The sequence below is a fragment of the Triturus cristatus genome, chromosome 4_2, assembly GCF_964204655.1.
Source record: "Triturus cristatus chromosome 4_2, aTriCri1.1, whole genome shotgun sequence".
In the NCBI taxonomy this organism is placed as follows: Eukaryota; Metazoa; Chordata; class Amphibia; order Caudata; family Salamandridae; genus Triturus; species Triturus cristatus.
This window is the reverse complement of record NC_140586.1, coordinates 703,140,434-703,163,872: the sequence shown is the minus strand read 5'-3', so window position 1 is coordinate 703,163,872 and position 23,439 is coordinate 703,140,434. Positions and strand designations below refer to the sequence as shown.

The window sequence follows — 23,439 nt, the reverse complement described above, 5'->3', positions numbered from 1 at the left end:
GAGGAAGTTGGTCAGTTGCTTGTTGACTGCTTTCTCGGTGACCTTCGCTGGGAAGGGGAGCAGGGAGATGGGCCGGAAATTCTTGAGGTCCTTGGGGTCTGCTGTCGGCTTCTTAAGGAGGGCGTTGATTTCAGCGTGTTTCCAACTCTCAGGGAAGGTGGCAGATTCGAAGGAGCTGTTGATTATGTCTCGGAGGTGGGGTGCGATGATGGTGTCTGCTTTGTTGAAGATGTGGTGAGGGCAGGGGTCGGATGGAGAGCCGGAGTGGATGGTGTTCATGATCTGGGTGACTTCTTCGGTGTTGACGGGGGTCCAGCGACTGAGGAGGGCGGTGGGGGCGTTGGTTCTGCAGCTGGTGGAGGCGTCTGGTTTGCGAAGCTGTCGTGTATGTCGGCGATCTTGCGGTGGAAGAAGGCTGCGAGGGATCAGCCTTCTTTATTCAAGTCATCCTTTATGATGCATTCCTTAAAAGGGCTTTGAATACATGCCTCTCCCCCTGCTCCTTTTATTATGCCGCAGTGGTACCTTAATTTTGTCTTTACCTCTTTGATATGTGTACCATTTGAGCCTGTGCCAGTTGTACCCTGAAACTGTTGACCATCAAGATGGTTTTTCTCATCATCATCACTTCCGCACATCGCATCAAGTGTTATATGTTCCATTGCTGTATAAAACCTTTTCCTACCTACAGGTTGATGCTTTGGACTCTCCTTCTGAAAGTTATGTTTGCTTCTCATGGGGGGGCAGTAAGTATGCTCCCCGTGTTCTTCTCTCCACCACATCCCTCTAAGTAGGAGGAAAGGCTACACTGATTGGATCCTAGACAGGCCATTAGTTTAAACATTGATAGGAGCAAGGTGCACTGGGTAAATTATCAACTTTGTTTGAATTACCGGTTCAAAAAAAGGAAATTCAGTATAGAACTGACCATATTGAGATGGATTGTTCTTTGCATTAAACTGTGCTGTGCCAAAAGGATTCTCCTGAGGACCTTAAAACTCATTCCATCAGGGCAAAGGCTGCCACTACGGCCTTGGCTAGAGGGGTTCCGGTGCTACTAGAAGGACATCTGTCCTTTCAGGTCACTATTGATCGTCGAGTCCACAAGGAGGGTCATTTTGCCTGCTTGGTCCTGCAGGACTTCCTGGTGACAAGACTGTTCCTTTGACCCTCTAAACTTAGGGGTAAGGGTTACTGATTTGATATTGGTGCAAAAGGTGAGGAATCTGCGGTTTAGAAGTATCGATCAGAAGAAGTTTATTAGCTTCAGTAACACTCTTTCTGGTGGATGCTCTATCTAACCACAGATCACTCACTGCCCACTCAACTTCTCCTTCTGTAGAGGGGATCTCTTGTAAGTTATAAGGTCCCAAGTTAGACTTTGCACACTGTCAGCATCTTAATTAGTCAGTTGCTCTCCAGCTGAGGGCACAGAATCTATCTGATACACTGATTTAAGTGTGCAGTGGGTGCACCTATATGCAAATGTGTGTCTATGTTTCTGGGGGTGGGACACCATTGCCATGAAGTTAGATAGTGCCATCTGCCTGTAGGTAGGAATTATTGCAGAAAGTGTTCTGGATTTGGACTGGCGCTTGGGAGATTTAAAGGGGGAAGAATCTGTAGCTACATAAAGTATTCACCAGCGAGAGAGTCACCAAAAGTAAGTTTTTCTTCTATGACAACATTGAACTCCCTGTATTGTTCATTTACTGCAGTCTCTCCATAGCTAGTATCTTCAATTCTACAGCCTCTATTCTAGAAACTTTGCGTTCCAGTGCATCTAACATTTGTCAGGAATGTAGAATGTTGGCATTCTAGTTGTTCATTAGAACTGTGTGGTGAAGCTGCAGGTGGACAATGGGGAATCAACAGACAGGACTGCTTCTACTGTTGGTATGGTTTTTAAACGGCATGTCAAACTCTGTTTCTCACTTGAATGAGGAAGATATTTGTGAATTCATAGAAAGTATCCACGTTTTACCTCCTGGACCACTAACCATGAAATTGTGAAAGGGAATCTGTTTTCTATCGAATCTCAGCCGAGGATCAGTATTTTTCAATGGTTTAATCATCTTTGAGCTAACCACAATTCCTAAAATTAGAATGACTCCACTAATGAATTATTTATATTGTGACAAAAATATTTTATCAGCAGTCCAGTATGCTTCTTTTTGTGGCCATCAATAGTCATTCACTGCAATACATTTCAAAAGGACAAAAATGGTGGAGCCTTATCACCCAAACAAATCAAACAAATTTGCTGCTCATAATCTTCTACCAAAAGCTAAGAGTTCCATAAAAAAACACCATCTAACAAAACCCTCACCACCCAGGTCATTATTGACTAGGGTGGAATAGTCGAACTCCTTCCGACTGGATAACAATGATTAAACTGCTTCCAGAGAATTGTTGTAACCTATTTTGACCATAGTAAGGCAAAGGCCTAAATTTCGATTTCCTCTGACCTAAACTGCAGGTTTCTTGTCGCTTTTAGGTTGGTATTTCCAAGAAGGCATGCTTTTTTCGGGCTTAGCTCCATGCCTTGTTGGGCATATCCCTCTGCTGCACTACCCAGTGGTATCAATTTCTAAAGGGGACCAATGTTCATTTTCCCAGAGATAAATCTTGAACTATTTCTTTCACAGACCTGCCTCAATTAACTAGGCATGTCACTCAGGCATGCCCGTCCTCTCTGTGCATTGCACTCTAACGTTGTGGTAGGCTATGGGCTATATAGTGTAAAAGAAAACAGACACGTGGAATAGCACATAGAGGTCGAACACATGTTTAATGCATAGATAAACATCAAGCCTTAAAATAAGCGATGGTAAAATGCCAAATCAGTGGACAAGAGCTTCCCCCTCTAGACACTTAGAGACTGTGGTGCTACAATCCATACATTTTGGTGCTACATTTATACACTTTGCCAATGTAAATAAATGGAAGCAGGAACACGTGACAGACATAAATCTACACAGAGACACTAATGAGCAGGTGCCAGGCATTTCTTATGGGAAGAATGCTAGAAGACCTTGTAAGATTCTTGCAAGTTTCTCGAATGAAGGCTAATTCTACTATCTTCTCCAATCGTCATTAATTTTGTCAATTTCTGAACGAGGCAGTGCTTACTAGGACAGTCCAGCTAAAATGTGCAATGTGTATTAACAGGATAACAAAATGGCAGTGTGACTAGAAAATGTGCAATTATGTTAAGGCTTTTGTGAGCTTCAATATTCTAAAAAGGAAATAAAAAAATGAGTATCTTATCAATTAATAACGCATATATGTGGAATTTCATTCTCAGTGGCTCTCACAATTCTTAGTGCCGGGACAGCTTGTCGGGTACATTTTTACGAACTATAAGTAGCTATCATCATTATAATGCAATTTATATTGTAGATACACAATTGAGCCTCAATTTTCTTCCTAACCTGCTTACCTGAAACATAGCCTCAATTGTTATACCAGAGCCGTGACATTTTTATTCTTGGCAATCTTCTCCCAGGTGTTTAGAATGTGAAGTTGCGGGTGAAATAATGACCATATGCCAATGCCATTCGAGTATACGGATTCCTTTGTTGTGTCAATGCCCACCCCAACTCTGGACCAGTTCTGAATGATGGGCTGCACTATTTGTGTAACAGATGCATTCTGTATCGACCTTTGGGTGGCATACATTCTTGTGTTGTGATACACAGAATCGTAATAGTCATCCTACTACAGAATTCTCTGGAAACCAACATTTCAAATAAAAAGATTTGCATTTTGCTGTTTTTCAGAAAATGTGAACTGCTACAGCAAGTGGATGACGATGATATGATCTACCATGTGATCACTCCCGCCCGCAGCAAGGACAACAAACTCACCGACTTTATTATTTTGGCATCGAGAAGAACTCCCTGTGATGTTGGGTAAGTACACTGAAACGATTAGCTGTTGTTGTGGAAGATACTTTGGTTTGGCAATTGGGTACGTATTGTGAGTTTACATAAATCATTCACTTGCCTAAAAAACTGCATGGTAAGTGCAGTTTTTGGGCACACAGGTTCGTGCAGGTGTGTCACAAGTAATTCATTGTGTCTTGTTTGTCACCTCCAGGTGGTTAAGCTTGCTTCTGCTTCTAGAGTCATCTGATATGTTTAATATATTGGCTTTTCATGGTTGCAAGACATGTGTATAGACGTGTCACTCGTTTGTCACATGTATTATCTGTTACACTATTACCCGTATTGAGACTCTCATTGTGATACTTTGTAGTTCTTTAAAGTTCAACCAGTATTCCCTCGTTTTCTTTCATGTGCCTTGCCCATTGTATTGCATGTTTATTCATGCGTATCCTTGAGCATTCTTAAAAATTCCTCCTTTTTTGGATAGGTAGGCTCTTGGCAAGTTGATAAATATTTGGTTCTGTACAGGTGTTTGGTTAGGGCTAGTTTGTCTACTATTTTTATAAGGAACCGGTAGGCTATGAATACTACTGGGGTCTCAATTTAGCAAACGTTATTGCCAAATTGGCTCTGGCAAATGTTTTAAAAAATGACTTGCAAATAATGTGCGGTCTCGCCATGCAGATTTAATGTTAATCTGGCCCTACAATTTCTTACTCCAGTTTAGGAGCGACTTGTAATAGATTTGATCTTTTAAGCAAGACTCATGTGACTGTGATTCCATCTGTTTAATGTAAATATAAGGACCCCCTGTTACTAACCAACATTCCTAGGACAGGGAAAATACAATCGTTCATAAAGAGTTCATAGGCAACTACTTGGTCATAAACAAGGCAGACCGTCAACCCACAATGATGACACTAGACGTCAGAAATATCGTTCACGTATTCACGCACTCGTTGAGGCACTTACCCCATGGGCATTTCCATATGTTGATGCCAATTTGAAGACTCTCCTGACTCTTCTCTTATAAAAAAGATTTTACAGAATATAAATCGCACTAGACTGTTCTCGTACGATGTTCCAACTACAACGCCACATAAACATACATTCTAAAGTCTGTAGATCATGTCCCAGTGCTTGCTGCTATCCTATTGGACCAGGCGTCTATAAAAACCTATTCTGTTGGGTCATTCATCTCATCAATAAGACATTCGCTTTTCTGGCACTGTTGGACGCACTCAAGCATTTTGCCTGGAAGTATATTTACCCTGACCTTTAGAGCACCTAACTTTCAGTGTGATTTTCCTGATGAAGGTGAAATGTTTTCCGAAACGCTCGAAACACATTGAAGTACCAACATTGCATCATTTTATTGACCAGTACTGTGTTCCTCCATTCCACTAATTGTATTGTTTTTATCTCTTTTGTGATCTGTCTGTACATATGATGTTGCATTCTATTGTAAGATATTGTGTTTCATTATTCTTTATCTATGTTCAGTGTTGATTGAAATTGAACCCCATGAATTCAAGAATTTTGTATCTATTTTTACCATAGTTTTGTACTAAATAAAAGTGACTTTTCACAAATTTACACTGGTACTTTGAGTCTAGTGTTATCATTGTGGGTTGAATCTGCCAAGTTTATGACCAAGTAGTTGCCTAGGAACTCTTTATGAACGATTCCATCTGTTTAAGCCAGCTGCTGCCTGCTTTAGTTGGTTTTGTTTTACTTCCGGAGGATGCAGCAAGGCCAGTTTTCAATTGGAGGAAGCGTAAAACATTTGCAAAGTGAAGGCTTAAGACGCATCTTTTTTTATTCCTTCTGGTAGTGTGCCAAATATACATTGATTGCATATAAATGCAGTTAAATGCAAGTCATTCCCCAGGCTGAAAGGAAAAAGAAGAAAATTAAGAGACTAGTTTAAAATAGTATGCGATTTAATTTCAGGATTGTCGTTTCTACAATAAAGTTAAAATATATTTTATTTAATTAAAATGACAAGCCTATGAATCTCATTGTCCAAAGAATTGGGTAAACTGCCAACCACCAATTGAAATGATATTTTCAAAGGTGTTACAGTTGATTTGTCACTTACTGATGCATTGTTGGTGGCCGAGGTCAAACTCGTGTGCCAAAATCAATCTCTCAACCGACATGTAGTTAAACATTAATAAGCTCTTCTGGTCCAAATCTATTCTCCGCAGAAATGTTAAAACTTCATTTTCACTGAGGTTGAAATGGAGATCTGCTATACTAACCTCATTTTAGTTAAGACAATGATCCAGATTATCTGATCTCCACAAGTGAGTCCCACAATTATGTCTCCTCTGCCACACCCTAATGAAGGATCTGTTCTTGGCATGCCACAAGAGAGGCCTCCGGTGGCTGCACTGTTGTGAAGTATGACAGCTCTGCACCGTAGTAAACACTTAAAGCCTGATTCACAAAGAGCCTCTGCATTCCTGACGGAGGCCCCGCAATTGTGAGGAAGTCTCCACACTCAGGTGGAATCTGCACAATGGAAAATCTAATTGTGCAATCAAGCAGAACATTTGTAGAGTGAACTACTCACCCGTGAGGGTCTCAAGGCGCTGGGGGGGAGGCGGGGTGGTGCTACTGCTCGAATAGCCAGGTCTTGAGTAGCCTCCTGAAGGTCCTCGGTCTGCCAAAGGAGGATAGGGAGGGTGTTCCAGGTCTTGGCGGCGAGGTGGGAGAACGATCTGCCGCCGGTGGTCGCTCTTCGGATGCGGGGGGACAATGGCGAGGTCGGAGGAGCGGAGCTGGCAGTTCGGGGTGTAGAAGGTGAGTTGTCTGAGGTATGCTGGTCCGGAGTTGTGGAGTGCTTTGTGTGCGTGGGTGAGGAGCTTGAAGGTGATCCTCTTTTTGACGGGAAGCCAGTGCAGGTCTCTCAGGTGGGGTGTGATGTGGCTGTGGCGAGGGATGTCGAGGATCAGGCGTGCAGAGGCGTTCTGTATGCGTTGTAGACGTTTCAGGAGTTTGGCCGAGGCTCTTGCATAGAGGGCGTTTCCATAGTCCAGCCTGCTGCTGACAAGGGCCTGGGTAACCGTTCTTCTTGTTTCGGTGGGGGATCCACCTGTAGATCTTGCGGCTATGCGGAGGGTGTTGAAGCAGGAGGACGAGACGGTGTTGACTTGCTTGGCCATAGAGAGTGTTAAGTCGAGGATAAACCCCAGGATGCGTGCATGGTCGGTGGGTGTCGGTGCTGCTCCCAGTGCGGTCGGCCACCAGGAGTCCTCCCAGGCTGAGGGGGTGGAGCCGAGGATGAGGACCTCCGCCTTGTCAGAGTTCAGTTTCAGACGGCTGTTCTTCATCCACTCGTCGACTGCTTTCATTCCTTCGTGGAGGTTGGTTTTGGCGGTGAGGGGGTCCTTGGTGAGGGAGAGGATCAGTTGTGTGTCGTCGGCATAAGAGATGATGTTGAGGTCGTGCAGTCGGGCGACGTGGGTGAGTAGTGCCATGTAGACGTTGAACAATGTCGTGCTAAGGGATGATCCTTGGGGTACGCCGCAGATGATCTTGGAGGCTTCGGAACGGAAAGGGGGGAGACGGACGCTCTGGATTCTGCCGGAGAGGAAGGAGGTGGTCCATTCCAAAGCCTTGTCTCGGATCCCTGCGTTGTGGAGGTGTGTGGATAGGGTGCGGTGGCAGACCGTGTCGAAGGCGGCTGATAGGTCCAGGAGGATGAGGGCCACGGTTTTGCCGTTATCCAGCAGGGCCCTGATGTCATTGGTGGCGGCGATGAGGGCAGTTTCGGTACTGTGGCTGCTGCGGAACCGGGACTGGGACGGGTCCAGGATGTTCTTCTCAAGGTAGCGGGTCAGCTGTCTGTTGACGGTCTTCTCGATGACCTTCGCTGGGAACGGGAGCAGGGAGATGGGCCGGAAGTTCTTAAGGTCCCTCGGATCCGCCTTTGGTTTCTTGAGTAAGGCGTGCTTCAAGTTCTCCGGGAAGGTCGTGGTCTCGAAGGAGATATTGATGGCCTTGCGGAGATGGGGTGCGATGGTGGCGCTAGCTTTGTTGAAGATGTGGTGTGGGCATGGGTCTGGCGGGGAGCCGGAGTGGATGGTTTTCATGCTTTTGATGGTGTCGTCGTTATTTATGTTGGTCCAAGTGAGCAGGGGATCGATGTGGGTGGTTGCCGTGGGGTCTGAGGTGTTGATGGCTGTCGGGGCGGTTAGGTTGTTGAAGCTGTTGTGGATGTCTGTGATCTTGCGATGAAAGAAGGTGGCAAGGGAGTCGCACAGTTCTTGCGATGGTGGGATGTCGGTGGTGTTGGAGCTGTGATTGGAGAGTTCCTTCACGATGTTGAAGAGCTCTTTGCTGTTGTGCGCGTTATCGAGGTGATCCTTGAAGGAGGCCCTTTTGGCGGATCTGATGAGGTGATGGTGTCTGCGGATGGCGTTCTTGTGGGCTGCGTAACTATCCGGTGTGTCTACGCGGTGCCATTTCTTCTCTAGTTTTTGGCATGTTTGCTTGGAGGTCCATGGTGAACCAGCTGGCTTTCTTGTTAGTGCGTCTGTTGGAGGGTTTCTTGAACGGGCGAGAGTGTTGGCGCAGTCGTCGATCCAACGTCTGAGGTTGCGGGCGGTGGTGTTTGGGTCAGTGGGGTCGGCGGGTGGGCTTCGGGCTAGGGTGGTGTTGAGCTGGTCTTCGGTGATTTTGCTCTAGCTGCAGCGGGGGATCTGTTGGGTGCGGTGGTTCGTGGTGGGTTTCTGGAAGGTGAAGTGGATGCAGCGATGGTCGGTCCAGTGGAGTTCAGTGGTGTGGCTGAATGTGACGTGGGAGCTTGCGGAGAAGATGGGGTCAAGCGTGTGGCCGGTGGAGTGGGTGGTTGGGTGTTGTGACGAGCTGTCTGAGTCCGAGGTTGGTGAGGTTGTCAATCAGGGTGGTGGAGTTAGTGTCATTGTTGTTCTCGAGGTGGAAGTTCAGCTCTCCAAGGAGGATGTAGTCTGTGGAGACGAGGGCGTGCGTGCTGACTAAGTCGGCGATGGAGTCGCTGAACTGAGGCCGGGTTCCGGGGTCTGTAGACGAGAGTTCCTCCGAGGGTGGTGTTGGGATCAGTGTGGATCTGGAAGTGCAGGTGTTCGGCGGTGCTGAGGGTGGTGTTGGTGCTGGTCGAGACCCTGAGGGTGTTCTTGTGGATGATGGCGATTCTACCTCCTACTCCATTGGTGCGGTCCCTGCGGGTGATCTTGTAGCTGTCCGTGATGGCTATGGCGATGTCGGGTGCTGAGGAGGCGTTCATCCAGGTTTCTGTCAGGAAGGCGACGTCGGGGGAGGATGTGTCGAGTAGGTCCCAGAGTTAGACGGCGTGTTTGCTTGTGGAGCGGGTGTTCAGTAGTATGGATCTGAGATGGTTGCATCCTGTCGCGGTGGGCAGTTTGGCAGCTCGGAGGCTGGTGAAGGGTCCTTTGGTGTGCTTCAGGGCAGCCAGGAAGCAGGTGTGCGGTCGGCCGGTGTCGAGTGTGTGGAGGGTGCTGGCGGCATAGTGGTGGCGATTGGTGTGGGGTTCGCGGGGACCAGTGGGACTGGCAAAGGGCACGGTCCAGGCGCGGACGGGCACAGACGGGCTTGCCTTCGGCGCGCCAGCGGCGTGCCCACGCAGCGGCCTCCATATAAGGGGAGGTGGGAGGGAGGAGCAGCTGGGAGGCGGGAGCGGGAGAACGAATGGGCAATCCGGGGGTGGGGACGCAGCGGCGGGAAAAAAACTGGCCAGGAAAACGGGGGCAAGAAAGAAGTAAAAAGGGCACCAGCAGGGGCAAAGTGGGGGGCACTGAAGGCAAGGGGACACAGAGACCAAGGGGGCAATAGGAAACAACATTCCGCGAGTAACAAGTACAAAATAGCACCACTCAATCAATGAATGACAAGTACAAATAACACAACTCAGGCAGAGAGCCTACGGCTGTGGCAGAGAGCAGGGGGACACGTGCACACAGGTGGTGCTGTGCGGCGTGGGGGGAGCGACCAACCTGAATCAAGGTCAAGGGTCGTGCAGATTCCACCCCGAGTGCGGAGACTCCCCCAAGACTGTGGGGGAGTCTCAACAAACATTCCAATGCTTAAAGACAAATGTAGATTTTGCACAGCCTGGTGAGCAGAAAACGTTGATTTTATTAAAGACAGGTTGACTAAGAATATGCAATCTCCTTTTATTGCTCCACTCACAGCAGCAACAATTACAAGAATTTAGAACTCTTTAAACATTCCAGAAGACTGTAAAATACATTGAAACCCTCTTCCTTCTTTGAAATACTGCGAACAAGAAAAACTTTGAAAATCATTTTCATCTTTTTTAACTTCTTTTGGTAAACAAACATCCAGATATTAATCTACCTTCAGAATCATCTTCATATCATTGATCCCATTATTCCGTAGTCCAAAAACATTTCTTATCAGGGCGGGTTACTTAAAAGCGTTGGGATAATCTTAGCCTCCGTGTCTTAAATGAAATTAAGATTTCTGCTCAAAAGGCTGTGACAAATCTTCATTTAATGTCAAGACCCTCCAAACGTTTATCAAGTGCGCTCTCTTCAGGTTTAAAGTGACAACTCCAAAACATTCTCTTATTAGACCAACCTGCAGCCCTCCAGATATCCTTCACCCAACACCAATGCTTTTGATGCAGAAACTCCCCTGACTGAATAAGCTCCAAATGTACTTGCATCCACTCCAGCTTCCTTCAGTCATCGTGCCAAAGTCACTGAAGAAACTGTATTATGTGAAGGCTTATAAGATATCAACAACTGCACCTTCCCAGACTCAGTCATTCTCTCATACTCCTTCAGACACCTTACTACACACAACCTGTAATTCCCTTCATAGTAGGGAGGATAATAGAGTAACTGACACATCGTAGTAGAGGGGATAGTAGAGTAAATGACACTCAGTTAACCAAAACAATAGCAGACCTGTACACAGTTACCAATATGTGCGACAATCCCAACTCGAATAGCTCTGTCAGATAATTCACTGCCGTTTACCACATTTGTTGAAACTGAATCAAAACATCCTTGAAAATACCAACAATCCCATTTTCTTCAAGCCAGTCTATATACTTTCCTAATTCCTGGTGCCCAGGTTTCAGATATAGGTCTGCAAGCGTTCGCCGAAAGTCCAGGCTTTTCCCATTATCTCCTGAAATCTTCCTTGCCATCACAAATAGCTAATTTCTTGCCATTAAACTATGTATCTGCCCTTGAGGATCTAGAATCAAACTCTCGAACTTCGGAAGACATATTGGGAAGTCCACTGCCATTTCCATCATGAACGGAAACCAAGCCTGTGACCTCCAAATCGGTGTTATCACAACCACGGTCTCCTTGTTCCTGCGAACATGTTCCAATAACCTCAACAACATCACAAACGAAGGAAAAAGCAGGGGGCAAATCTCATCCAATCATCTAAGTATGCATCCACTCCCCATGCCTCCGGTCTCCGACTGAAAAATCTCCCTATCAGACAAGTCAATCTGTTTACAAACAGATTCACACCGAAAGGACCCCAAAAAGCTCTGTATATTTAGAAACACATCCCTGTCCAGTCTCCAATTTCTCGAATCCTTAAAATTCCTTGAAAACCAATCTGCTACACCATTGCTTTCTCCAGGAATATGTTTCACCACTACAGAAATTCCTTTGTTCAAGCAATATTCCCAGAAGTTCTTTGCCATTTCTGCTAAACACTTCAAACATGGGCCCCCATCTTGTTCACATATCTCACCTCTGACAGTGTCCATTCTTAACATTACACCTCCGTCTCTCCTGAGTAAAATAACATACTGCAAGCAAATCCGCTAACAACTCTAGACAATTGATATGTAAATTCCTCTTGTGATATTTCTATTGACCACCCGCACACAACTTTCCACATTTCACACCCCATCTTTGTAAATTTGCACATGATTCTACCACCATCTCTGACTCCTCCCCAAAAATTGCCCTGCCCTTCAATGTTTCCACATTCAGAATCCACCATTCTAGCCCCACTCTAGACTCCCGATCCAAAACTATCTTCCATTCCCGACTCAAGTACATCATCTTTAGTCTCTAAAGTGCCCAAACATTTAATGGACTGGAAAGACTGCCTGAATATCTGAAGGCAATACATCTACAATTCTTGTCAATATCCTCAAAGATACCTCCTCCATTGCCAAAAAATCACTTCAACTCTTTCCTCCATCTCTTCAGTTTCTCCCCTGTCAAACTCATTTTGGCTCAGACTGTATTCACCAAAAAACCAAGAAATTAAGTCCCCTGACTTGGTACCAGACATTACTTTTTTTTTATATTTACCACAAATCCCAGGGACTGTAGCAGATCTACTGCAAAACTGATGGGGGTGATGAGAGTTCCTTTGCCCTTTGCCATAATCAAAGTGTCATCTAAATAAATCACCAGTCTGACTTTCCTTGCTCGTAACCAAGATGCCACTGTTATGTTATGTTAAAAATATTTAAGATAGTGCTCAACTCACACGGAGACGTTTTGGCGCTGTGCGAACCAAGGATCAAAACAGAGGAGAAAGAGTTAGAATAGATAGGCTTTGAGAAGTTTCCTAAATGTGCAGTAGTTTGAGCAAGTGCAGACATAGAGTGGGAGATTGTTCCAGTAGTGGGGAGCAAGATACGAAAAAGCCTTTCCCCCACTACGTGCCAGACGGAAGCTAGGGTTGCATAATAAAGCTTTATCACAGGATCTCAAGAGGCGTTCTGGGGTATAAGTTTTGATTTTTTGTTGCAGATACAACGGGCCTTTCCCATTAAGGGCGTTATAGGTGAGACAACAGATTTTGAAACAGGACCCTTTCTTCACTGGGAGCCAGTGCAGCTCTCTCAGCAACGGTGCTGAAGATGTGCCAGATTGAGAACCAGCCTGGCCGCAGTGTCTTGGACTACTTGAAGTTTAGCTACAAGGGTCTTATTAACATCCACCAGAAGGGCGTTGCCGTAGTCCAGTCTACTTATAACCAAGCCTTGTGCCAGAGTCTTACGGGCCGAGGTAGGAAGGTAGGGGAAAATTCTGTGCAAAAGGTACATGTTTTAATAGCTCACTCCCGAGGTGCTCAAAATGTGCTCTTTCGTTGAGAGGGCTTGGTCAAATTTCATACCCAGGTTTTTTACGGCTTGTTTAGGCACAGGGGGACGCCCAGTGGGTGAGGCCACCAATCGCTTGCCCAGATGGGGGCTTCTTTCCCAAACAGCATAATATCTGTTTTGTCAGTGTTTAATTGGAGATAATTTCTGTTCATCCACTCAGAAATGGCTAGCATGCCCAAGGAGAAACGATTCTTTGCTGCCAGCGGGTCCTGGTCAAAAGTGAACATCAGCTCGGTGTCATCCGCATATGAAATGATTTCAAAGCCGAAACACTCGGCAATCCAGGCAAGGGGAGTCATATAGATATTGAACAAGTTGGGGCTCAGGCAGGAACCCTGCGGGATGCCCTTGTCCAGGATTGTCTTACGGGAGGAATGAGGGACCAAGATGACAGTTTGATGTCTCTCTTCCAAGTAGTGCTGGAGCCATTTTAATGCGAGGCCCTGAATGCCAATCTTCCACAGCCTATTCACAAGCCTCTTGAGAGACTGTGTCAAAGGCTGCTGAGAGATCTAGCGGCACAAGCATTACTGAGTTACCCGCGTCCAGCCCCCGGCGCAAGGAGTCGGTCACGGCCAGACGCGCTGTTTCCGTACTCTGGCCAGGTCGAAAGCCAGATTGGTAGGACGCATGCATGTGGTTGGTTTTAAGGTAGGTAACTAGTTGCTTTTGAATTAGGTTTTCAAGCAATTTACCCAGAAGAGGTAACCAGGATATGGGCCGATAATTAGCCAAAGATTGATGGTCCAACGAGGGTTTCTTTAGGATAGGACGAACATAGGCCAACTTCCACTCAGAAGGAATGGAGCTGGTGAGCACCGAACAGTTAAAGATCTTTAGGACCATTCAACAAGATAGTCGGCCATTGGGCCATTATTTTAGGTGGGCAGATGTCCTGAGGGGGTGCCAGATTTGGCTGTCCTCAGGGAGCTACAGATTGCCTCCAGAGTTAAGGGAGTCAAGCTGGCCAAAGTATAGGGAGTCTCCTTATGCTATGCCTTGTTCGAACTAACAGCCTCTTCTCCAGGCCAAGAAGGGCAGTCGAGTTTTGTATAGATAAGAGAAATTGTTTCCTGGAAAAAATTGTCCAGTGAATCACAGAATTCCTGGGATACAGGGCCGACCTGGGCACATGCCCCGGGGGTGATAAAATCCTGAACAATATTAAAAAGAACTTTAGGGGAGTTACCCGCCTGTTCGATTTGCTCAATGATAGGCACGCCTTGCAAGTTTAATATTGTGATGGTAACGAGACAAAGCTTGTTTATTGAAATCTTTATCTTGAGGCAATTTGTTTCGGCGCCAGCCTCTCCTTAAGTTCTTACACCTTGATTTTTCTTGTTTTAGCTCAGCAGAGAACCAAGGAGCCGCGGAACGATGTTTGAAGGAGCAGTTATATTTATAATGGACTGTGGCGTCCAATGCTTTGATAAGGGCGGTGTTAAAGGACTCCAATAGATTGTGTGTAATACGTTCGTAAAACACCATGGAGCTGAAGTCAGTTCAAAAGGAAAACTTCTGGGGGGCGTGGCCAGCCAAGGTGGGCGTGTGGGCGTGATCCACGGCAGCTCCGCTGCCACCGATACAAAATTGTGGGGAAAGGGACATGAACACCAGCTACTCATCGGCAAACAGAGTCCCAGAAGCACTCAGGCTGATTTTGGCGATTCCTGGGGCCCGTGCAACCCTGGATGAGGGCGGATAGAGCTGGGGCCTACTGCATACGGTGTGTGTGAAGATACCCGATGTGTGCAATAATAGTCTGGGAACTGTGAGAACTCTGTCGAGGAGCACCGGCAGAAGGGGGTAACCCGAGACTCTGGAAAAAATACCCCACTGCAGCGGTTCCCCCGGTCGGTACCAAAGTCAGCAGACGGCGCACAAGAGGCCAGCGTCAAGGAGCCACCACTGGCAGTGTCTCCTCAAGCACGGCCCAGCAGCATAACGCAGAGTTATCCTGAGGAGGCGAAGCGGCCCTGGCAACAGAATGGGACTGCTTTGATGGTACCAGAGCCGTGCCTGACCCTAAGATGGTGTCTGAGAGACCCGACGAGAGGCGGTGAGTGAAACAAAGTGGATCCGGGTAGCCGAATACTCCTAGGAGAAGTCCAATTCAGCCAAAAGTGGGAGATCCTGTAGGCCATCAGCCCTGAAGACAAGTGGGAGAACTTGGACACAGTCAATAACCCTGGTGCCTGACCCTTACATGGTGGCTTGGGGCAGACGCCACAAACCCAATGACCGCCCGACCAGGGTTGAGAACGAAATCCAGACAGAGTGAGCACTCTGAAGAAACCGCCAGGGTGGGGTCCGCATATCGAGATCAGGATCTAGAGGCTGAGGGACAATGGCAGAATCATAAGAGACAGTCTGGGGACCAGTGGAAACCACATCAGAAGGCCTGCACCTACAATAATCCCAATAGTGCCACTGCCGATGGTAGGCCCCATTAAGGTCGCTTAATCCGGTGGTAGTTGTGGTGGAGAATCTGTCTGTGCCGCCAAAGAAACAATAGGGTATCCAACTATTTCGGCCCTACTGACACGGGTAATGACCGTCAGACGGCGGAAGTGGAAGACCCGATGGCCCTCACCAAAGAGGATCTTCTCACCTCTCTGTGCGATTTTAAAAGAGAATTGCGGGAGGAGCTCAAGACTGATATATACACCATGAAAAGTTAGTGGCAATCCGGCAAGATGTTGATTCAGTGGGGAGCATAGTGGTAGAACTGGAGTCAAAAACCTTAGAACTGGAGCAATGCACAGACCAGATCAATGCCACTACGCACTCTCTACAGGTGCAACTTCAATCGGCCCTGATAAAAAATTAAGACGTGGAAAACCGATCTTGAAGTGACAACATCGGATCAGTAACCTGGAGGAGGGTGTGGAGAGGCCGGATCAAGAAGCATTTGTAACGGGTCTGTTCACTGAAACTCTGGGCATAGCCACAGTTTAGGTCAAAATAGAAAGAGTGCATAGAGTGGGGAAGCCACCCATTATATATCCTGGCCAAACTACACTCCTTTGAAACGAAGGAGGCCATCCTGCAAGCCGCAAGGAAAGCTGACAAAGTAACCTTTCAGGGACCCACTTGTACTCTGTACAGGACCTTGCACCACCGACGGTAGCTCGGCGTCAACAATTCAGGCCCATCACTGATAAGCTCTGCCAGGAAAACATCTGGTACAGATGGACATACCCTTTCGGGCTGGCCTTCGAATTCCAGAACAGAGCGCATCATATTACGGAATTAGAGGAAGCCATGATGCTCCTGGGCCTGGAGATACTGGAGGGTGGACAATTGGCCAGCGTAGCGGGGGCATTGGGAGCAGGGTGGGTTGGTGGCCAGTGAGGCTCCCCCTGGCTCTCCCAGTGGCTCCCCAAGCACCAGAGGAAGTGCAGAATAACTGGACATTCAGCCTCCCACTACATGTGCCCCCTGGTACCCCCTTAATTCTGCCCGAAAAAGCCCGGGCAACCAGGAGGTTGGCAGGCATGGACACGACGGAGGGCAACACTCTCATTATCTTACTGTCAACACTAGGTGAGGACGCGTGATCCTCCCAACCACTTAGACAATCGACGGCGTTTTGAGGGAAACTCCGCACTGAACACTACCAATGAAGATACGGACCCCTGCAAGTAATCGCATCTTTACAGCCATGGCAGCGATGATGGACCAACTCGTCTTCTATGACTTCTACATGTTGTATCATTGGAACCGTTCTGAGACCGGTTGTCGCTAAAGGTTACGTTTCGGGGTGGGAAACCTTTTTATCTTCTGTATGTACACTACTGATACTCTTGAATGGGGAATTCTGGAAATATGCTGGTTGGTGATAGTATTGCACCGGGTGAAGATGTTGTCGGAGGGGAAGGGAGATGGTGGGGGGGAACCAGAGGATGGTAGGGAGGGTCGTGACAAGAGAACAGCTGCCTATGAAGCACGTGGGTCTGCTCTGCCTCCCGCAATGGTAGTCACAGCGTTGACATGGAACGTAAGGGGGCTCAACGCACTGGCTAAGCGCCATAGGGTGTGGAAATATTTGCTAGACGGGCACTATAATATTGTAATTGTAGCGCTACAGGAAACACATCTTAAAAGATCTGAGGATCATAGGCTGAGGCACAGGTCCTACCCCTTGATTTAAAAATGGTCCAGCTTCACGAAGTACAATGAGGGTGACGCTTCTTTTCGGTCAGCGATAACATTTCAACCCAAAGGATATAAGACAGATAAAGAGGGGAGGGTGGTCTTGGTGAAGGGGCGTGTACAAGGGAAGTTGTGCACTGTGGCAGTGATTTACACACCAAACACCAACTAGATAGCATTTAAGACCGGACTGTTAGCACTTTCGGGAGGCTTCGCAGAGGGAGAAATACTACTCATGGGGAACTTTAATCTCACCTGGCACAGATAGCACACACCCGCACAGGGCACACACCGGCAGCTTTACAAAAGCGGTGAAATGCGCAGTGTGTGACCTAGGCCTAATCGATTTCTGGAGAGTATGTCACCCGGCAGATAGGGAATAGACATTTTTCTCACACATTCACCATACCTACTCGTGGCTAGATTACATATTTCTGAGTATGGCCCTTGCTCGAGACATTTGTGATGCAGAGATTCGCCCAATAATTATCTTTGACCATGCACCTGTGGTTGTTTCCCTTGCGCTGTATAACTCTGCCCCAAAGTACTCACATTGGCTTTTCCCCCGTGCTTTGCTGCGAGATAGACTATCACGGGATGATCTGCGCAAGACTATAAAGGAGTGCTTTCAGATGAATAAGCTCCATGACACTTCCCCTTCTACAAACTGAGATGCATTCAAAGCAATCTCTTGAGGGGTCAGTGTATGGCGTCCCTATCGACGCTCAATAAATAGCGGACCGCAGAACGCTTGACTCTAGAGGCAGAGCTACATAAAATGGAACAAGCACACAAGACGACGCCAACTCTGTCCCTCCTGCCCAAAGTCACAACCATGAAAGGCAAACTGAATGCGATTTATAGAAACAGGGCTGAACTGACACTTTTACGACTCAAACAAACATCCTATACACACTGCAACAAGATGGGGTCTCAACTGTCACGCCAATTCAGGGTATGTCAGGAAAAAGAGTATATTGGAGATATTTACCACCCCAAGGGAGACTTGGAGACATCAGAGCAGGGTAAGCCAAGCATTTGTGGGCCGTTCTACAAGTCACTGTACACTGCTGACCCCAACGAATCCCAATCCCAATTAGATTACCTGACCAATGTGGATCTGCCACAAATCACCCCAACGCACAAACGAACTGCTGGGGGAACCCATTAGTGAGGAAGAGGCGCGGCAAGCCATAGGCTCCCTGAAGCTCTATAAATCCCCTGGCCCAGCACACTTTTATAAGACATTTAGTGTGGAACTTGTCCCCCACCTGACTTCTCTTTTTAACTATATAGCAGAGGCTGGCACAGTAACACCTTCAGTGAGCGAAGCTATAATTACAATTATACCCAAAGCAGGAAAAGACCCGAAACTCTGTCGTTCACATCGCCCCATAGCACTCCTCAATCTCGATGCAAAACTGTACTTCAAAATTCTAGCGTCACGGTTGGAGGATGAGATGCCTGACTTGATCCACCCGGATCAATCAGGGTCTATCAGAGGCAGAACGACTCACGATAATGTGCGGAGAGTCATACATTTAATAGAGAAGGTAACCTAGAAAAACATCCTGGCAGTTAGGATCAGATTAGATGCTGAGAAAGCGTTTGACCGGGTGGATTGTTTTTTGTTTTTCTCCACCTGAGACAGTTTGGTTTCTGTGAGGCCCTCATAGCCATGATTCGAGCGAATTACGCAATGCCATGCTCTAGAGTACTGGTTAATGGAGTGGGTTCAGAGCTTTTCCAGCTGGAGAGAGAGACAAGACAGGGATGCCCGCTCCCCCCCCCCCCCCCCTCCTTTTTTCTCACTGTTGAACCGCTCACAGCAATAATACGGGCCAATCAATCAAGGGAATTGGTTTTGGTGCTGAGGAGCACATGTTCTCCTTATTCGCTCATAATATCCTGCTAACCCTTACAGACCCACAGCACTCCCTGGCTGCCCTACAAAGCGAACTTTGACTATTTGAGGGAGTAGCAGGCCTACGCATAAACCTGTCAAAAATCCTTTCTGCTCAATCTAACGCTCCACGACGCTGAGATGTGTGTGTTAGTGACAGCAATACCCTTCCAATGGGTAAAGAAAGAACTCACTTATTTGGGTTTCAAATTAACGCCTAGGATCTCACAGCTGTTTCAGGCTAACTATCCACCCATCTTGCACAATTTGAAAGAAGATCTTAAGAGGTGGGCCACCTAGCTGTCGTGGCTCTTCAGGATCCACGCGATCAAGTTGGTGGTGCTGCCTAAGTGCCTCCATCTGTTCCAAAGCTTACCTATTCATTTGGAAAAATACTTTTTGAAGACACTAAAGACGCTACTCACTGCATTTCTCTGTCAAAACAAGAGAGCCTATCTCCCTTTTAAATTGCTTCAACGCCCTAAGTCTGAGGCAGGACTGGCACTCCCAGATTTCAATCTCTATCACAAAGTTGCCCAACTCAGAGTGATAAGCGATTGGTCCCAGAAGGAGTCTGATAACCACTGGCTCCACTTTGACAGGTCGATCGCCAAAAGAATCATCTGGAACCTATTGTGGAAACCAAAGGTGGGATCGCCCTCTTGACACCTACCTCGGCACACCCACAGGGGCCACCTTGAGAGCCTGGGATGAGATGCTTAAAAAGACAGCCTGGCCAATATTCCCCTCCCCCTTTACTCCAATTCACTAGACCCCAGTGTTTCCCCCAGTAGCACGCCCAGACCCTTTCGACACATGAAAGGAGGGGGGTTGGCTAATACTATCACCTCTTTCACAACACAGATATTCTCACCTTCGAACACTGCCAATGAGACTTTCATCTTTCAGGGGAGGGAATTCTTCCGATACTGGCAATTGCATCCCTGGACACTGCAACCAGATACATGGGAAGCGGCCACGAAGGAGCTCATCCCACAGGAGCGTCTCGTGAAGGGAACCAGGGGCTCCAAGAGCACCTTTGCCTTTTTGTGTGATTTCCTACTCCGTACACTGCCTTCTCAGCCACCTCGCCATATCACCTTTTGGGAACGCGTCCTGTGACATGACATTTCCAAAGGTGGCTGGAGAGCGTAATGGAAAGCTATACCTCGACAAACCAATCCCTAGCCGTTTGGGAAGCCCATTACAAAATTCTCTATGACTGGTACTTTTACCCTACTAAACTGAAAAAGTGCTTCTCAGCTACATCTGGTCTGTGCTGGTGGGGCTGTGGCCTCCTAGGTGACTTTTGCCATATCTGGTGGGACTGTCCGACCATTCTGCCTTTTTGGGCTGATATTTTGGCTCAGATTAAAGACATTTTAGTGTACCTGGTCCCAGATGCACCAACATTTGCACAACTGGGGTTAAGAGACGACTCTCTGAAATACCAAACGAACACAGATAAAGATGTGTTGTGGCTGTGTCTAGGCATGGCGAAGACCACAAAAGCTTCTGCTTGGAGAAAGACGGAAACTCCAACTTTGACACAATGGCAGGCAGTCGCGATGGAACGGATGAGTGACATATTTAGCTATCTTTCAATAGGGCTCAAACTCATAGCCTGCACATCTAGGACACTGGCATGGCACCTTTTCCAGTTTTGAATAGAGTACACCCCCTGGAAGAAGCAAGGGTTCCCGCACCCTGCCTGAACCCCCTGGGAGGGTGACCGTTGTCCCTCACGCTAATCAATCTTGAGGGAAGGGAAGGTCCGTTGTACGAAGAGGACAGGTGACCAGGGTCCGATTAATGGATTCTGTTAGACATCTCATCCGAGCAATACACGGTGGTTGTCCAATACTGGGGTGTACCACGAAACCACAGGCATGATACATGGTTATAGCATCAGTAAACATCTCGTGGTTACTTAGTGGAAAGGTAATGTCTACCACCAGGGCATAAGGTGCATTTGAGGGGCTGTCAGGGAGGAGGAGAAAGACGTTGTGGGACTAGAGGGGATCCAGGATCTACTGATGAAAGCGGGATCACCAGGGTTGGCGGTTCCTCAAGGGGAATCACCCCATACCCTCCCATATCAGACTTGAATGATACTTTGGTGTTTGCCAGCCCTGTAGACCAGTCTGGTGTCTGGGAAGATACCCACATTCATTATTGGCTCCTTCCACCATACTTGAGTACCTTGTTTTATTTATTTTCTGTTTTTTGCCTCTAGGTATAGGGGAGGGGGTAGGTGCTAGGGGGAGGGAAAGGGCTTGTTAATGAGGAATGATGGAAATTGTAATAACAGACCATAAAAGGTAATGAAAAAGCTGATTATAGATATAGCGATCATGTGAGAGATAATGGTCTACCTGCTATGATTGTAATACAAGTTCTTGTGGTATAAAACTCAATAAAAAGAAGTTTGACAAAAAGAAAACATCTGAACTTCTATAACTTTCCCATCCACCTGAATTGCAAGTAACCACCTTCTTTGTTTGAAAATGTGACTTGCTTTGGGTGTATTATAATCAAAATACTTTTTCTAATCTTGTTTAAGAGGGTTGTATTAGCATTGCCAACGAGGCAGATGGCACGCTACACCCACTGGCGCAGTTTATCCGGATCCACTATAGTCTTGTTTATATAAGCCTTTTTCACCATGTCAAATTTTGTTTTGTCAGTGTTCCTATTATATCAAAATGCTTGTCTTGGCATGATCATGAACCTCTACCAAGGACTCTCTTAGGGTCTTTACCTTTTTTTTGTAAAGGCCAAGTTTTTCATGTCTAAATCTGGTGCCATTTCAACCGTATCTGGCAAAGACGATCTAGAACTCTCAGACAGACCTTAACCTAGGCTTCACCTCTTTAGGTATCTCCCTTCTCAACCAATATGCCAAATGCTGCACTATATTAGGAGATGCTACCCATTCCAGTGATAGAGGATATTTAATGTGGAAAGGATCCAGCATCTCTGGTCTAGGTGGATTCATTATTTAGTTTTTAATGTTTGAGGCCTTTTCTTCCTCCTGGGAAGATCCCTTCTCCTGTATTTAGTCGTGTCCTTTTCAGAATCAAATTTTGAGGTGTATGATAAATCAAATTCTGCTTTATCAGCATTGCCTCTAGTTTCATTATCAGAGCGAAAACTCCTCTTGGGCCCTTTGATTGCCAATCCACAGTGCCTGATTCACTATCCTCTGAGACATCCTTCTTTGTTACTGTAACAATTCTTACTTTTCTGGGAATATTTAACATACCTTCCCCCAAACATCTTTTCCTCTTTACCTTGGCAACCCAACCACTACAACATGCACCTTCATTTACTGAATCAATATTCCCAGAATCCTCCCTTACCCTTTCCTGGTAGTTTGGCCATAATTATTCTGATTTCGTATCTATAGCTTCTGAAATTATAACTGTAAGAAATTGTGTAACTGATTGAGTCAAGCAGCAACTACAATCCTTGTCAGGGTTAAGTCACAATCAAACCTCAAATCAACCTGTGCTCAACCGTCTAGTAGCTTGGCACAGAATAGTCAGGCTTAACTTGGAGGCAATGTTTAAAGTATTTATTACTGTTGTAAGTGCTGCATAAAGTGAAAACACAACACAAGGAAAATCCCACAACAAATTAGAAAAATAAAGTGAGCTTGCATAATTACAACCAGAGCAAAACGACAAAAATCCAATTGGTGGAATCTGAGATATACAGTTTCAAAGATTTCAGTGAAAAAAAGAACCAAAAAGCACAAAGCACCAACTGTGGTTATCTGATTGAGCCGGATGCTACACTCGGCCAATATCTGAAGCGACAAATTAAAGGTACAAGCTGAAAGGGAATATTCCCCAAGCAATACAGATCCTTCCATGGATTGCTCCTCTGGAACAATGACGAGAAAGCCTGTTAACATTAACACAACCATTTTAATGTACTGGAGTAGGGTGGTCAGGAAAGGGGGAAGGTGACTACCTTTCGTCTCTGATGACTGGTATTTGGCATAATTCAGATTTACTCTCAAGCCTTAATAATCGAAACTCTGGAGAATGGCAATCAAATTTAGAGAATGCGCTATGGAATCTATCTCGCAGAGAAAGTAAGGGCACTTGTCAATAGGCCTTGCACCTGCTCAGAATGGATACTTTTCAAACTTTATAAATATTGCATTGGGTGGGCAGTGGGAGATAAAGGCTGGTGAACTTCGACCTAACCACCATTGAAAACTTAATGAAAGAAGTCTGTTCCAGGAGGGGAATATCTCATTTGTATAAATTCCTTAGAAATGTACGCAATGCCTAAAAACCGATGTATCCTACCACTTGGGAAACTGAATTTGGGGAGGATATATCTGATAGGTTGTA

The 23,439-nt window shown here is 46.4% G+C and overlaps 1 protein-coding gene across 15 annotated transcripts in view; it reads left to right on the top strand.

The window, feature by feature from the left end:
• ACOT11 (acyl-CoA thioesterase 11) overlaps positions 1–23,439 on the top strand; it is a 749,239-nt gene that overhangs the window by 693,709 nt on the left and 32,091 nt on the right. For all 15 annotated transcript variants that reach the window (XM_085602549.1, XM_085602548.1, XM_085602556.1 and 12 more), the window contains one exon: positions 3,783–3,914. In XM_085602549.1, the coding sequence (XP_085458675.1) occupies positions 3,783–3,914 (132 nt within the window). The remainder of the gene's footprint in view (positions 1–3,782; positions 3,915–23,439) is intronic.